Raw genomic sequence first — 18,502 nt, forward strand, 5'->3', positions numbered from 1 at the left:
TTTTAGTGTAAGTTTTGTGGCTTGTATTATACTTATATTATATAAATCATTGTACTTTACAAATACCAATAATATATTGATATTTCTAGACTCTCTCTCTCTCTCTCTCTCTCTCTGTCTAAATGAGTATTATTTGTGACAATAAGACATTATTATATCAATGTATGTATGTCTTTAAGTACTGTATTTATACTATAAATGTATTTCAAATAATAAATCAATACAATTGTATGTAAAAATAAAAAAAAATTTTGTATGTATTTTACTACTTAAACAACATATTTTTGTTGAAATTAAATTTAACATAACATTACACTACTGTATCATATAAGAGATTATTATATATATATAAAATTTTTCCATAAAATTTAATTAAAAATTTGTCTAAATATGTAGAAAATATTATACCATTAGTTTTTTGTTGTTGTATTCATTTAATTGTATAATACGATTARTACTATTAGTATATATATATACAGTATATATTTTGATGACTATTTATAAATATTATTATTATTATTATTARAAAAAACATAAATACAWTTATATTTATTTATAGACTTATTACAGGCTATCTGTTTATATATATATATATATATATATATATCTGTATAAGTAGTATAAGCCATGGAAAGGGTGGGTTCAAGTAATAAGAGTTATGTTATATAATATATTATATTATAAAGTAATAATGCATTAAATATATTAATACACATTATGTGTTCTCATTCATTGTATATAAAAGTTTTTATTTCTCTCTCTCTCTCTCTCTCTCTCTCTCTCTCTCTCTCTTACTATTTAATGCAAACAACAAAATATATCGATGAGTTTGACTAATGGCTTATGGTTTTCATTGTAAATACACTTAACTTATTATTTATATAAGTTATAAATATATATATATATATWATATAACATAACCCGTGGGGTTAGTATAATTGAAATCATTCAAAAAAATAGCTCCAAAAATAGCYTTTATACAATTTAAATATATTTATTTTTATATATATATAATGACTATTTAATTATGAATTTATATTTAATTTATTTTTTTGATGTACAAAATATTATCTACAATTTGTTTGGTGATTATTATCATTATTATTATATTAAATTGAATACACAAAATAAAATCCCCTAAAAAAAATTTTTTTTTATCTAAAGTACAGTACATTATATTTTTCAACAACAACAAAAATATTTCATATTTTGTTTATCAGACAATTTAGTTYACAAAATAAAAAAATTATTATTATTTTTTTGTTGAAGACTAATCAAACACACACACACACACAGAAAAAAAACTTTATGATTGCATTTTCATACTAAAAAAGGTCTTAATTTTTTATATATATATATTTTTTGAGCCCACGTTTGAATTATATTTTTTTATGATATGCTCAGCAATTTGATCGGTAACTCCCGTAAGCTATTACTACTAATACTACTACCAGTGCTACTGTGTTTTTTTTTGGTGATGGCATCTAAAAAGTCTACTACCTCTTGGCTGAGGTATGTCATGTCATATGAGTAGGCATTTCCACTGATCGATAGGTTGTTTGGCGAATAAATTTAATATTTGAATGACTTTTTTTCTGTTRAGAGAGAGAGAGAGAGAAGATATCTTGAGATTTTGAAGCCAATCAATGATATATATATATATATCAGATATTTATAAAGATTGACAATAAATATATAAAATGTATGGTTTTTTTCTCACTCTTATATTTATTAACTTATATATCAAATATTATATTATATAAGATATTTGATGTGATATACAATTTTATTTTTTTTATTTAGTTCAGTCAATGCTATATATGATAAAAAAATAGGTTTTTAAATATTGATGACAACAAACTTTTTTTTCTCTATAGTTGTAAATTGTATTATATATGTATTGATATATCATATCATATACTGTATTTGGTTTTTGACAGAGATATTACCCCTCAAAAAAATATTCAACTGTTTTCAAACTGTTTAATCAATTTATGCAAAAAAAAAATTTCAATTTTAAACTTTTTTTAAAAAATGAGTTTAATAACACAATAAATCATATGATTATTATTAATAATTATAATAATAATAATTTTTAATGATGATAGTTATTACCTTCAATTATTTAATAGTTCATTAAAGTTAATATATATATATATATATTAAATAATCAAAACTGAAAAATCATGTCATTGATTATTTAAATATATAAATAATTTATTAGAAATTTGTTTATCATTTAAATTAGTATCAATTTTTTTTCATTGAATAAAATTTCAATAATTCATTAATGTTTTAKTTTTTTTTAAATTTAATTTGTTTCTTATTTTGATTTATGTTAAAAATTTAAATTATATTGATTTTTTTGTAAGTATAATCATTTATGCATATATATATATAAATTTATTTACTTTATACAGTAATATATATATATATTTATTAAATAATATTACCTAAGCATATATGATAAATTTAAATATAATTATACACATATTTTTAAATATTAAAATTAATGTATTTACTATAAATATATATATATATATTGGATAAAAAGTCATTAATCAGTTTACATGTCAAACATATTAAATATTAATTTTATAGATACTCTCTCTCTCTCTATATATATATATAAGTAAATTTATGCAATAATTTGAACAATTTATATGTATAATAAAAAAAATTTTAAATGTTAATATAAATTATTGATTATTATTTTTGTTTTGTTTATATTTTTTGATTTGTCAAAGCATTGAAAACATTTTTTTTTCTCTCTCTCTATAATTGAATGCATTTTTTGACAATCCCTTTATAATAATAATAATAATAATAATAATAATAACATTAATAATGTAATAGTAATAATAGAGAATTGATTTTATATACTGTATATATAATAAAATAAAAAACATGAGGAAAAAAATAAAAGGCAAACAAAATAAACATTTTATTTCAAAAATAAACATAATTTATTTTATTAAAAGTAAAAATATATATATATATATATTTTCTACACTTGCATAGTATATATATAGAAATTTCTATATATTTTCTATTTTTATAAACTTTTTTTTTATTATTATTTAAACAACAATTGCATTATACAAAATGCAAAGATTAAATTTGTATACATTATATATATATATATATATATATCAATATAGTATTTTAAATTTGTTTATTTTAACTCAATAATAGAAATTATTATATATTTTTGAATAGTTTTTAGTATACTTTAGTAATATTTGTGGAATAATTTTGGGCTAATTTTATAAACTTTTTAAAATTATATTTTTATATTTTTAAGAAATCTATAATTATTAAAAGCTAATATTTTATTTTTTACTTATTTAGGTTATTAAATATTATAGTAATTATATAAAAAGAGTTTTTTATAATAACAACAAAAAATGTTTATAATTACTAAATTAGTTATTAAGTTAAATAAGTTTAATATATATTATATATATTTTTTTGTTATTAATTTATCATTTATAATTTCTATAAAATATTTTATTGAGTATAAAATAATTATTTAATATTTTTTTATATATAAAACATAAAAAATAAGTTTAGATTTATTTTGTTTAAAAGAAAATTACTGTAAGTTAAAGTTAAAATATAATTATTAATTATGAAGTATCTATTCATTGAATGCATTTTACTATAAAATTACATTTAGTTATTTTTATTATTATATAAAAATAATTTTCCTATTATTTTGAATATGTATTATAGATGTATATAAAACATTGTACTGTTATATACAGTACATACAGTATTAAACAATAAAACAAAACAAAAATACTTGATTTGAGAAATGATTAAATTTATTCAAACGGAATAACAATCTCTTAAATTATTTTTTATTTTTATTTTTTGTTGAAACTATAAATCTAATGATCTCTACCTTTCATTGTATTAAACAAAATATATATTCACTTCATTGAAGAAATAAATTATCGTTTAGAGAGAGAAAGAGAGAGAGAGAGAGAGAGAGAGAGAGAGAGAGAGAGAGAGAGAGAGAGAGAGAGAGAGAGAGAGAGAGAGAGAGAGAGAGGTTCTGTCAAATTAAGTTTCAATTTTATTTTCAAATTTAATTTTTTTTGTGATTTCCTTTACCCCTCAACCAAACTATCTTAAGTGTTGTGTATATACAGTATATATCGTGCTTTCRTTGAACACATGAGTTCACATACACACACACACACACACACACATAACACTCAAATACAAAACTGATAGATAGACAGACACACACTGAAAGTAATTGATTGAAATAGATTTGTGGCAATCAATTCAATACTCAATTTAAAGTATTTAATATTATTTTTATAGTTAGATTTTTTTACTGTAGTATCACTTTATATTTTATTTGAAAACATTTTATATATATGATATGAATAGCAGTTTTGTTATATAAATTTATATATATATATATATATATATATTATATATACTTTATATCTATATATATTGAATGGCAATCAGAGAGATGACCAGAGAAGGGCGTCATCGCTCAAGTTATAGCATATATACTGTATATATRTATATATATATATATAAAGTCAATGCATATATTATATAATATTATTCACGGCATCTAATGATTTACATTTGATATCATATAATAGACATTCACATCAATTGATTATATGTAGCAAATATATTGCTTGAATATATAATATCATTAAATTAAAAAAAAAAATTTCTTAACAAAGATAACCATTATTGATGTGTCTCTACCCCTCTATCATTGATACAGTATTTAAATAATAATATATATTATAAAAAAAATAAATAAATTTTTATTGAAAGTTAATTTTAAAAGATCAATAGACTTTCAAAATTCACTTTTGAATAGTTTTAAAAATATATATTACTATAGTTTCAAATTACTATAAAATACTTATACTTTTATTATTACATTTTTAAAAAAAATATTTATCAGTAATTAACAATTTTTTTAAAATATTGATCATTTTTATAGTTTTGTAAAAAAAATTWAAAATATAATTTAGAAAAKTATAACACTATTACCTGTGTATTTCAATAACAAAAAAATTAAATTGAAATAAAATAAAATAATAATAATAATAAAATTTGGTGAAATTTCTATCAAATTAAAAATTATTGGTTATTAAAAAGTTTTTATTTATTTATTTTTTATTGATATTTTATAATGATAAATTTTATATTGCAATTATGCTAGTACAATTTTTTTTTGTATTAATAAAATTTGAACAAAAAAACAACATTAAGATATTGCAAAAAAAACTAAAAATAATAATAATAATAATAATATTTTTCTAACGAAAAATATTTTGTTGTAAATTGATATCCAATGATTTTTTTTTGAAATATATAAGTTTTTTTTTGTAATAATTAAACTGAAAATGAAATTAATATATATTTATGTTATATATATATGATGTGAACTTTTATTTATTTAGTTTTTTATAAATCAAAAAATTATATCAAATTTTTTTTGTATAATGAAAAAAATAATATTTTGTTTGAATTTTTGCCACACCTCCTCTGAGAAAATAAATTATWTTAATATTTTTGTTTTATCACTGTAAAAAAATTATCACATTTTTTCATATTAACTAAAAAGTATAAATTTATTATTTTTTAAATCATGTTTTCACTTTGAAATACTATATATATATTTTTTTGGTTGATATGTTATCACTACATACCAGATCAGTAAACCATTTTTTTTATGTATATTTATTTATTTTATTATCTTTTAATATATATATATATATATATATATATATATATATATATATAAAATAAAAGTTATGTCGGGGACTAATATAATATAATTTTTGTTGTTTTGAAGGGCACAAGGAGTGTCACTAGCACTGGTATGTTATTTAGGTACTGGTATTATATATATACTGTATATATAAATGCATTAATAAAAAAAAATATAATTATCGACAAACTTTTCCTTCATGAAAGTTTTTTTTTATAATTAAATATTTTTTATATATATAAATTAATAAATAACTATAAAATCAAACAATTATGAAATATTATTTCGCTTTGCATTTTACACACAACATATTTAAGCGTATTTAAGCGTATAATTAATTATATTATTAGTTTACTACTACTACTAGTAGTAGTTGTATTGATTGCATTTAAATCTAATAAAATCTTCAACAAAAAATCCGGTACTTTATTATATATATATTGAAATTTTTTTTTTTGAGAAATTATATGGAAATAATTTGAAGTCAATTTTATTTTTGTCGAGAGGGGAGGGGGGAATATATCTACAGTACAGTTATATACTACTAATTGTGTGTGTATGTACTGTATTGTGCTGATAGCACACACACACACACACACACATCAAAATTGTTTAAATGAGTGTGAAATATAAATTTATTTTTTTTATATTATATTTTTTTTGAAGCCCTCCAACATTTTAACATATTATATACTGTATAATATTATATACAGTGAGTGTATGATTATGATTAGTATGCAATTTATATAATTTTATTGGTTTATGTTTTTTATATCATTATTTTTTTTTGTTGTCGACAAAATGCTATACATATTTTGATACAATATGTAAAACTAATTTAGATAAAATTTTTAGAAAAAAAATTGTTGTAAAATTAATTGCAATTCAATATTTTTAGTATAGTTGAGATTTTTTATATATATATATAAATATGGATAAAATTGTATATATATATATATATATATATTAAAATAAAAAAATTAAATGCCAACAATATATTTTTACCAGATTTATATATGCCAATAAACTTTCAACAACAAAAAAAATTATATATTGAATTAATACAATAATATAATGTATTATACTGTACAATAAAAACTAACATTAGATGATAAACATAACATATTTTTTTGTGTCAATTTTATATTTATCTAATATTAAATATGATGTAATTGAATGATAAGATTTATATATATATATATATATAAAGTATATATACATTATTACTTGTCATATGTAATATTTGTTTGATTTAATAATTCATTAATTTTTTGAGTAAACATCATCTCTCTCTCTCTCTCTCTCTCTCTCTCTCTCTCTCTCTCTCTCTCTCTCTCTCTCTCTCTCTCTCTCTCTCTCTCTTTCACTAACGGAAAAACAGTATCCAATTTATGGCCAAAAAAGGATGCAATAGTTTATAGTTTATGATGATTGGTATGACTTATTTTTTTTGTTGGTTGGTATATGAGTTGTTTAAGCAGTGATTGATAGTGAGTTAGTACTACTTTAAGTGTGTGTGAGTGAGTGTGGGTTAGCTTTTATTTATTATTATTATTATTATTTTGGGTGAACAGTACAGTTCACCCAAATAGTACTGTAGTAGTCGTAGTAGTAGTAGTAGTACTCAAAAAAGCCCATACAATCCATTATATGCTAACTTAAGGACAGGAAATGAGTTTTGACAGTGCATTACCTCTCACTCTGGCACCCGGCGCCCAATGAGTCGCTCTCTAATGCCTAAGCAATAGGCATAGAGAGAGAGAGAGAGAGAGAGAGAGAGAGAGAGAGAGAGAGAGAGAGACTATGATTTTAAATGATGATCACTGATTCAAATCATTAATTTATTTTCATCTATGCTTTAGTTGAAGTTTAGTTTTCGTTGATCATTATGAATGATATGTACAGAAAAAAACAACTGATAATTGATTATAGCTTTAATTTTCTCTCTCTCTCTCTCTCTCTCTCTCTCTCTCTCTCTCTCTCTCTCTCTCTCTCTCTCTTTCTCWAACACTTTTAAATTAAATGCAAACTTTATTATGAATATTATAATATAGTTTTTTTTATAAATAAAAAAAAAGTTTAAACACTTTTTGTATCGTATAATATACAATCTATATTCACACACAGTCTATGATGATATTAACATATAAATTATTGAAAATAAAATTAATGCAATTTATATCATTCTCATTTTATTTTTTTAGTTTTTTTGGTAGTATAAATTATATTTTAGTTTATATTTTATATATATATATCCTATATTACTGTGTATTATTATAATAAGTATTGATTGGCATTGTATTATAATAAGTATAAAGTAATATCACATGTGTTTTGTTAAAGAAAAATGCAAACAATTTTGTGTTATTATTATTATTAGTAGTAGAATGTTAGCAAAAAATATTATGAAATTAATTAATTAATTAATTAATTTCATATATTTATTTACATTAATATTTATTTTTTGTTGCTTTTACTTAATTAAAGATATATACAATATATTGATAATAATTTTTTAGTAAATTTCTAATATATATATATATAATATAATTTGACATTATTTATATCAAAAATGAAATAATAAATTGAAATTTGTATATAAATATTTTCTAATTCAATATAAATTACTATTAAAGTTTATATATCCAATTAATGTATATACAGTATAAATATATACTACAAATATATGTATATATATAAGTATCTAATTAATATAATTATTTTATTTATATTATAATTGTAAGGGCCATACATGATATTAAAAATGACATAAACATGTATATACTGTATATATATACAGTATTTATATGACAAACATATAAATTGCTTATAGCATATCTAAAAGCACATTATCAGTACAATCATACAAAAAAAATATAATATAAATTTACAATTATAACCATAAATTATTATAGTCTATATATATATACAGTATATTATATATGAGTTAATAATAAAATATAAAAAATTTATATTCAAAAAAAACAATGTTTTGTTTCAATTGTATTAAATTTTTTTTTGTTTTGTATTTTGCTTTTATTATAATAGACGTGGACTGTAGTGGTGGTGTAGGAGATAATGGATCGGATAAGTCAGCCATGAATGAGGCGATTACCAAAATGATTAATCCGGGCGATAGGCTCAACATTCCCTGTTCACTTGGCTTAACACCGGGCGGTTCTGTCCAATGGGTTCAAAATGGAAAACCTATTTTATTGGTAAGTGTGTGTGTGTGTGTGTGCTGACACATGTAGTTTTTTTTCATCTACAATAATATACTGAGAATAACCAGATAGAAAATAGGGAAATACAGCTTTTTGTGTGTGTGCAGATTTACAGTTGGGATAACTACTAGTAGTAGTAGTAGTTAGTAGACTAACTAACTATTCAAATGGACAGTTAGGGCTTAGCGGCCGGATTTGTGTTCAAAATAAATTAATCCCTTATTTTACGTACCAATGAATATAGATATATATATATAGTATTTACTGTATGTGTGATCACAATATTTTTACTCATTTTTGGTTTCTCTCTCTCTCTCTYTCTCTCTGAGATTTTGTCAGATCATTCACTCAGATAGTCAGTCAGTTAGTTAGTACTCATAGTCACACACCCTTTCCCTATTCAATCCCTATCYATATTATAGTCATATATAAATTATAATAAAATTTTTATATCCCTATCCCGTAAATTTCTATTACATTTCATATTGTCTATCGATTCTCGTTTTATTTGTCGTTTAGGGATTAAAAATCCTATATATATATATATATATATATATTATATATATATATATATATATATTTCGATGCATTTAATAATTTAAATTTAATTTAGGATTTTTTTTGCGTTTTGTTTTCTGTTTTTTTTTTAATCATTTCCCTTATTTTATTCATATATTGCATGAATACTTGTTGTTAGGATATATATATATATATATAGCTCACACCGTTTATTATTATCGATATGAGTATTACTTTTATTTTTATTTTTTTTTGTATGAGAATTATATAAGAATATGTAGTTTTTTTTGTTGGGTGAATACAATACACATACACACGAGTCAGTGATCAATGAATAATAATAATAATAATAATAACAATATATATCAAAAGCAAATGATTGATCGGCAAAAATATTGGCTTACATTCAGTTATCATAGATTACTATTACAGATATCTCTCTCTTTCTCTCTYTCTCTCTCTCTCTCTCTCTCTCATGTAATGAATGAATGAATGTATGAAATATATATATTGTGCTCCAGAAAAGTATCTAACATTTTATTTAACAATAAAATATGTTTTTATCTCTCATTTTTTTTGTTGTTGTCTTTTTTTGTGATTAATTTTAGGACTTCAGTCCAACACAGAGACGCCACTGGAATATAACAAACGACGGCCAGACAGGACTGACCATCAATCGGGTGGCAAAAATAGATGAAGGATTGTGGGAGTGCTGGGAACTGGACGGCCAGGGAGTCATCAAACATAAGGCTCTGGTCATGAGATTAGTTGTCACCAGTATGTTGTTGTTGCTATTGTTTGACTAATCGTTGTTGTATTTAATATATCAATAGATAGATATTTATTGTTATAATCTGTCTATTCATTAATTTTTTGTATGTGTTATATGTGTCGTAACTCCTAAACTAATAATCAATAAATGACTGAATGAATGACTGAATGAATACGTGTTTAGCTTTCTTTTGATAATCAATTTCTTTTGCAAAAATTAATTATTTTTTCTCATTTTTTTTATTGACAGATATTCCCGAAAATCCATACATTGAGTTTGAGGGCCGCCGTATGGACGACCACTCGACACTGACCGTGCGGGAGAATACTGTCGTCAATGTTAATTGTGTGGTCAGAGGGGCGGCCCCACCAGTCAAACATGTTTACTGGTATTTGTCGCACCAGAATATTACCGAACAGAGCAAACTACTGATGGAATATTCGGCCGAAGAGGACGTATCGATGGCCATCAGTATACTGACCATCAATGCCACCCAAGACCTGAACAATAAGATAATCATATGTCAAGTCTATCACGTTTCGTGGCTAAGTCCGGCCACTGCCAGTGCCTCATTCAACATACTATGTATGTGTCCGTCCTATCTATCTGTCTATCCCTTTACATACACTTTCACATAATGTTCAGACATTGACTGTCTGTTTGTCTGTCTGTCTCTGTTAACTAAGTTTTAAGGATCAGCTATATATATAAATGTGTGTCCAAAACAATTAAATAAAGACATAAATTAAATATATATATATATATATCTAATTCTACTATCCTTTTCACTTAATGAGAATTAATGACATTTACAAACTGTGTGTCTCTTATATTATTATATGTGACGGTTGGATATCTCTGTAGGACATATGTGTAGTGTATATACAGTATATAGAGATAGAGACACCACATAATAAATAATGTTTAAACTAAATCAACAATGATTTTATGTTTTGTTAGATACGTGTGTTTGTGTGTGTATGTGTGTTTGTGTGTGTGTATATGTATGTGTGTRTATGTATGTATATATGTGTGTGTGTATGTGTGTGTGTGTATGTGTGTGTGTGTRTGTGTTTSCWATAGAAAAACATAACACAAAAAAATTAGACACAAAATAGTTTAAATAAAACAATTATTGTGTTGTGTTTTAATAGTTGAAATGTAATGGAAAATAATACACTTTTAAACTAAAAATAAATAAAATAGTTTATAAATGCAAATCTACACACATATACACACAYACATACATACATAAGCCCAGTGATTAATTTTTCTGTCTCATTAAACCACATTGTAATTAATACCATATATAATATATATTATATATATATATACTATTAGGGATCCATCCCTATAGTTGAGCTAAAATAATAATAATAATAAAAAAATACTTTAATACTGAATATACAGTATAAGCACATAATGAATGAATATTAGGAAAAACTAATTAATAATATATATATATATATAGAGAGAGAGAGAGAGAGAGAGAGAGAGAGAGAGAGAGAGAGAGAGTTTAGCGTAGAAATTATAATAATATATAAAAAACAATAAAAAAAGAAATCAATGATTGTGTGTGAATAGTAATGATGAGCAATAAAATAGCTAAAAACAACATGAATTTAATTTACAACTAATTGGAGAAAAATTCAATTAAATAACTTTAGGATTCAATTAAATATAGAGAGAAAGAGAGAGAGGGAGAGGGGAACACAGGGTATACATAAGCATAGATATACACAAATTAATTAGGTTTTTGTATTTAATTTTTGTACTTAAGATAACTTTGTATTAATAGTAACAAAACAACAACCAAAAAAATGGTAGCATTTGATGACTTAAAACACATTTGTCTTAAATTTGTTATTTTTTTAGTTTTATTATTTTGCACACTATAATTGTATTAGTAGTAAAAAGTAGTAGTAGTAATACATTTAATTAATTTTTGCTGTAATTCTCTCTCTCTCTCTCTCTCTCTCTCTCTCTCTTCTCTCTCTCTCTCTCTCTCTCTCTCWCTTTCCTCTTCAATCACATTGAATTACATCTCATCCATAACTACTTGACTCTCACCTCCCGATTGACTCTCATTTAATTGACTTTTAAACTTAAACTTATATATCTTTTTCTCTTATTTTGTTGTTTATTGAAGACGTGCCGGCATTTTCCATAACACGTGAACCTGGTTTTGGTTATCCGATAATCGAGGGAATGCCTGTATCGTTGCGCTGCGAAATCGATGCCAACCCGCATAGTCCGGCCAAATGGCACCGGGATGCCGAACCATCCCTGACCAATGCTACTAGTCTTCCGCAATTGGATACGGACAGTGAGGGAACGTTACATTTTGGACATATATCCAAATCGGATAGCGGTTGGTATAAGTGTACCACTGAACATGAGTTCGGCTATTTTACATCGTTTGGCTACTATCTCAATGTCCGCAAGTCCTGTAAGTATTGTTTGTTGTTGTAGTTGTTGTCCTTAAAGATCAGATCATCAGTTTGTTGTTGTTGTTGTAGTTTATCAATCATTTTTTAAAATCATAAATTTAATTGGACTGTAGGGTCGGTCTCCAGATTCTCATACTTTGAGATATATATATATATATACAGACTGTTCCCAAGTGATCAATGTATCTGAAAAAAACAAACTAAATTAGGATTAGTTATGCAAAAATCAAAATAAATTAATACTACTGTATATCAAATAGCATGTGATTTTGTTTTAATGTTGAATTTTTTTTGCTGTTTAAGTAGCAATACATTTAAATTTTTTTTTATCAAATATCGTGACAATTGATATTAAAAACATTACGTGAGGAGAGCTCTCTTTCTCTCTCAATATTTATTATGTATTAGTATGTCTACAAGTAATAGAAATTGCATAATATTTTTTAATATAAATATTTTTCACGTTTATATATATATATTATTTTAGTATATATAATATTGATATATATATATATACAGTACACACAACGCCTGTCCCCTCCAGTTAATTCAAATACTAATAAGTTATATAAAGTATATATATATATAGTATATAATGTCTATTAAAAGAGATTACTTTTTATTTTAAAAAATACGTGACATTTGTTGAAATGATTACTAGATTTTAGTTTTAAAAGACAAAAAGTCAGACAATTATTTTAGTCTTTGTGAGTGTGTGTGTGTGTGTGTGTGTGTGTGTGTGTGTGTGTGTGTGTGTGTGTGTGTGTGTGTGTGTGTGTGTGTGTGTGTGTGTGTGTGTGTGTGTGTGTGTGTGTGTGTGTGTGTGTGTGTGTGTGTGTGTGTGTGTATCTATCATTTAGTACTGTATTATTAGTACAGTATTATTATTATTATATTGAATGAAAAGCGTATAACTTTATTATCAATATATTTAGTCTCTCTCTCTCTCTCTCTCTCTCTCTCTCTCTCTCTCTCTCTCTCTCTCTCTCTCTCTCTCTCTCTCTCTCTTATAATAGCGCTTTTGACTCCACAATAATTGTCAAACAAAATCTTTATTATTATTATTATTATTATTATCATTATTATAGAGATTAGAAACGAAAGGAAAGAGAGAGAGAGAGAGAGAGAGAGAGAGAGAGAGAGAGAGTCTTAATAATAAAATGATATACTATTCCTTTAGTATATGTTCTTTCAATTATAGTTACCATTAATTAAATGAAATGTGTTTTTATTATCTCTCTCTCTATTTTTGTCTCTTATATTTAGCCGAAATGCAAGAAATGGAGCATATATTGAGATCACCATTAGTGCCCATAAAACACGACAACACCGACGATACAATCGATAATAATAATAACGAAAGGATTGCCAGCGATGGCGACCCAAATGAGGCGGCACTCGGCATGAAATCCTACGATCCATCCAAAGAGTCTAATAATAATAATAATTTCAAGTTAAGTGATAAATCAAATATCAGTCCACTATCGGTAACCAGTAGCCAACATCATCATCAGTCAACCGATTGCAATAACAAAAATAGCAATATAAACATCGGTCAGCCGACCATCGAGTTTATCAATCGGACAGTGATTGCATTGGTCGGCAGTCAGATAACATTGGCCGCCCGTTTTTGTTGTCAGCCGCGACCGAAAAAAGTTTATTGGATTCACAGACATTTGGCACTAATGCCTCAGCGGACGATAGGACCATATCATACAAGAGAGTTGATTATGGTTTGTATTGTTGGTTCATCAATACATATATATACTATTTATACACTATATATATGTTATATATCATATATATTTAGTTCATTCAACTGTATATTAATAGTAGAGACAAAATAAATTCCTGTCGATTCCTAAACTCATTACTAACACTAAAGTATTACTAATAATATTACTAATAATAATAATGAAAATAATAAAAATCCAATTCCTGTATAGCATTATATGATATATATATATATATATAATACTGTATAATATATACGGACAATAAGTCCATACTATTTATTAGTGACTCGTAAACTGAATGTATTATTATTTGACATTACTTTTATAATTATCTATTTCTTGTACTTTATCTCTCTCTCTCTCTCTCTCTCTCTCTCTCTCTCTCTCCTCTCCCGCTGTTCTTTCATTGATTTCTTGTTGTAAATAATTTATATATCAAAAGCAATATCTGTCAATATATGTGTGTATGTATTATATGTTTTTTTTCTGATAACTTATATATTTATTTTATATATATTTATTATCAGTCAAGCGATTCAATGAACTGTTTTATGTCGACATTTGAGATATCGTCGGTAAAACCTGAAGATTCTGGTGACGTATTGTTTATAGTGATGAACACCAAAGGCACAGATGAAGCCTTAGTATCGGTAAACGTAACGGTCGCCAGTTTTTCCATTTCAAAAGGTTTGTATAGATTATTATTATTATTGGAGACAATCACTAACATCAGATCATTGCATACCAGTGCCCAAATGTGTCATTTCAATTGTCCATTTCAATACCAATAGTCAGTCAACCAGTGTTACCACCAAACAGTATTAGTAGTAGTATTAGTAGTTTAGTTATCACAGAATTTTTAGTTAAAAAATACAGATTTTATAGTTAAAAATACAGAATTTATAGTTAAAAATACAGAATTTATAGTTAAAAATACAGAATTTATAGTTAAAATTATAGAATTTATAGATAAAATGTAGAAATTGTAGTTAAAATACAGAATTTATAGTTAAAAATGTAGAAATTTTAGTTAAAATACAGAATTTATAGTTAAAATAGAATTTTTAGTTAAAAATACAGAAATTTGAGTTAAAATAGAATTTATAGTTAAAATACAGAATTTATAGTTAAAATGTAGAAATTTTAGTTAAAATTCTAAGAGATAAAAGTTTTTTAATAGTATTTTTTGCCTAAAATTTTTAGCGTTAATATTATACCGTATTTTTATATGTGAAAAGTTAGTCACCCTTGAGACCCTTGAAGTGTTAACTTATAAATTCAATTATTTTTTTTGAAAGATAATCATAGAGTATAGTATAGTATTATTGTTGTTGGCATCACTAATAAATATAAACCCGTATTAAGTAATTAGGTGTTAATGTCTTATCCGACAGTTTTTTTTCGTTGACTTTTTTTAAAAAAAAAGATAGATATGTGTAGTGAACCACCAGTTTGTTTGTCTGACAATCAAATGTCAGACAATATTAGCAAATAAATAGTAGTAGAAGTGTTGACAATAGAGAGAGAGAGAGAGGAAAAGATATATAGTTTTTTAGCTATAAATTTTTTTTATTTTTTTTAATACAATTGTTTAATACTATTATTATTTTTGTGAGTTATTTAATGAGCTGTTCATTGCGTTTACTATTTATTTATTTTTTTGATTTAATTTTGTTTTATGTTTCACTCTAAACGACATTTTACTCTTAAGTCTTAATATATAAATAGATAGAAAATAAAATTGGTTTCAAACAAACAAATCATTTTTCAATTTTTTTTTATATATAGGCTATTCTTCGACATTGTTTGGCGACAAAACACAACAACAACTATTATTAATGATAATGACTATAACGCCACTAATATATCAGACATTAATGTTTGTCACATCAGTAATGGTCGACACAGGGATCTGGTCGACAATGACGACGACGACATCATATCATCGACAACAACGACGACAACTACTAATAAACAGCTGACAAAACTGAGAGGCGGCACCGGTAGATAAAAAAAAACGACTGTATAAACTGTATAAACGATTTTTGTTAGTTTGTTTGTTTGATGGGGAAGAAAACAAAATGTGAAATAATAATAATAATAATAATAATATATTGGATTTTTATATTACATATATATATATATATTCTGTATATTATATACATGTATGAAATATTATTATATATGATTTTTTTGTTTGTTTGTTGTTTGGTTTACAAATACGTGAAATGAAATACTAAATGAAAAGTCAATGTTTTTTAAATGCATTTACTTTATATATGTCTTATATATATTGTAATAATAATAATAATAATAATACATTAATGTAATAACATTAATACAGAAAGATTCACAACAAAAGTCATCAAAACAATAATAATTGGTTTTAACAATAGCTGTATAATGTGTGTACAGTTTTATCATATATTTTATATACAATATAATTTCAAACAACAATAACAATGATATAAAAACTTTTTTTTTAAAAATATATAATACAATATAATATTATATATATATATATATATATTCTGTTGTCAATAATCAGAAAATAAGAGAATAAGTTGTTATAACTGTATAAGCGATTTGTATAAAACAAATAACAAGATTTTCATCCCTTTATTTTGTGTGTTGCAAACAAAACAAGTCATACATTTTCAAAAACATTTTTGGGATTTTCAAAAAATGTATTGTTTATTGTTATTATCATACAATGTCTTTATATGGGGGGAGAAAGTGATGATAGCATACAACAAGAGAAAAGTCCAATAATACATAATATATTGTTATATATATATACAGAATATACTGTATTAGAAATGAGAGATAAAATACAATAAAAACGAAATTATATAAAAATGTTTTGCAAACGGAATCACAAAAAAAATATAATAAATAAATGAATGAATGAATGAATGAATACATCGATGAAAAGGATGTGAATATAAAACATAAAATATTTTATTATAAATAAAAGAGAGAAAAGTTATGATAAAAATTCCTCATCATTTCCGAAGACCTAATTTATATATATATATATTGTATATAACAATACATATATATATATAATTATAATAATAATAATAGCAAACAAATTGATTGGTCTCTCTCTCTCTCTCTCTCTCTCTCTCTCTCTCTCTCTCTCTCTCTCTCTCTTAATATCAATCTAATTATGGGATCAGAGAAAAAAAACAAGAGATTACAACAACAAACAAACAATAATTAGATAAACAATAGAAATACAACTTTTTTTTGACAAAATGACAAAAATATTTATATATATATATATATTTTCATGTATGCAATGAATTTTTATGGCTAAATGCATGAATTGACTGATCGTACATATGATATGGACATCACATCCAAATTTATATATATATATACCGTATATATAACACAATATATATATAAGAGATCGTTGGCGCTAAACATCATAGAAAAGTGTGACATCAAAGAGATATCCATAGATTTTGTTGTTGTTATTGTCGTATACTTTAATATCAGTTTTTTATTATTATATATATTATATATATAATACATACCAAAAGTTGATGCGTTGGCGATATGTCATACGATATGGAGACACCAGAAGTTTTGATATCTCTATAGTAAGAGAGAGAGAGAGAGAGAGAGAGAGAGAGAGAGCAAAAAAGTTTTGTGTTGAGAAACGATTTTCATCGTATATATGATATCAAAATATAATACACACAACAGCTGTTAGCATCATATTAACGATAGAAACCAGTTATATCTCATATATATATTATATATTATATATGATATATAATATATGAAAAACTTTTTGTTGTGAAAATACAGTATTTCCTATCTCTCTCTCTCTCTCTATCTCTCTCTCTCTCTCTCTCTCTCGCTCTCTCATAACACCCGATACTCATATCATAAAAGTATGTGTTGTTGTTGATGTTGTTGTTACTGATGATAATATCGTGATTTTTTTGCTGATAAAATATATAATTTTTTATATATATTAGAAAAAGTAAAAAAAAACTATCAAAAAAAAATCTTCACTCAAAATA

The 18,502-nt window shown here is 24.0% G+C and overlaps 1 protein-coding gene across 1 annotated transcript in view; it reads left to right on the forward strand.

Moving 5' to 3' along the window:
- LOC128966020 (protein sax-3-like) overlaps nt 1-16,529 on the forward strand; it is a 65,724-nt gene extending 49,195 nt beyond the window's left edge. Inside the window, exons 2-8 of the mRNA XM_054312821.1 lie at nt 8,810-8,979; nt 10,113-10,281; nt 10,526-10,861; nt 12,426-12,725; nt 13,993-14,459; nt 14,990-15,149; nt 16,251-16,529. Coding sequence (XP_054168796.1) covers nt 8,860-8,979; nt 10,113-10,281; nt 10,526-10,861; nt 12,426-12,725; nt 13,993-14,459; nt 14,990-15,149; nt 16,251-16,444 — 1,746 coding nt within the window. The 5' untranslated portion in view covers nt 8,810-8,859 and the 3' untranslated portion in view covers nt 16,445-16,529. The remainder of the gene's footprint in view (nt 1-8,809; nt 8,980-10,112; nt 10,282-10,525; nt 10,862-12,425; nt 12,726-13,992; nt 14,460-14,989; nt 15,150-16,250) is intronic.
- Nucleotides 16,530-18,502: the final 1,973 nt, after the last annotated feature.

Source organism: Oppia nitens, unplaced genomic scaffold, assembly GCF_028296485.1.
Source record: "Oppia nitens isolate AA-2021 unplaced genomic scaffold, nextdenovo-longstitch-racon4-pilon3 scaffold19_pilon_pilon_pilon, whole genome shotgun sequence".
Classification (NCBI taxonomy): domain Eukaryota; kingdom Metazoa; phylum Arthropoda; class Arachnida; order Sarcoptiformes; family Oppiidae; genus Oppia; species Oppia nitens.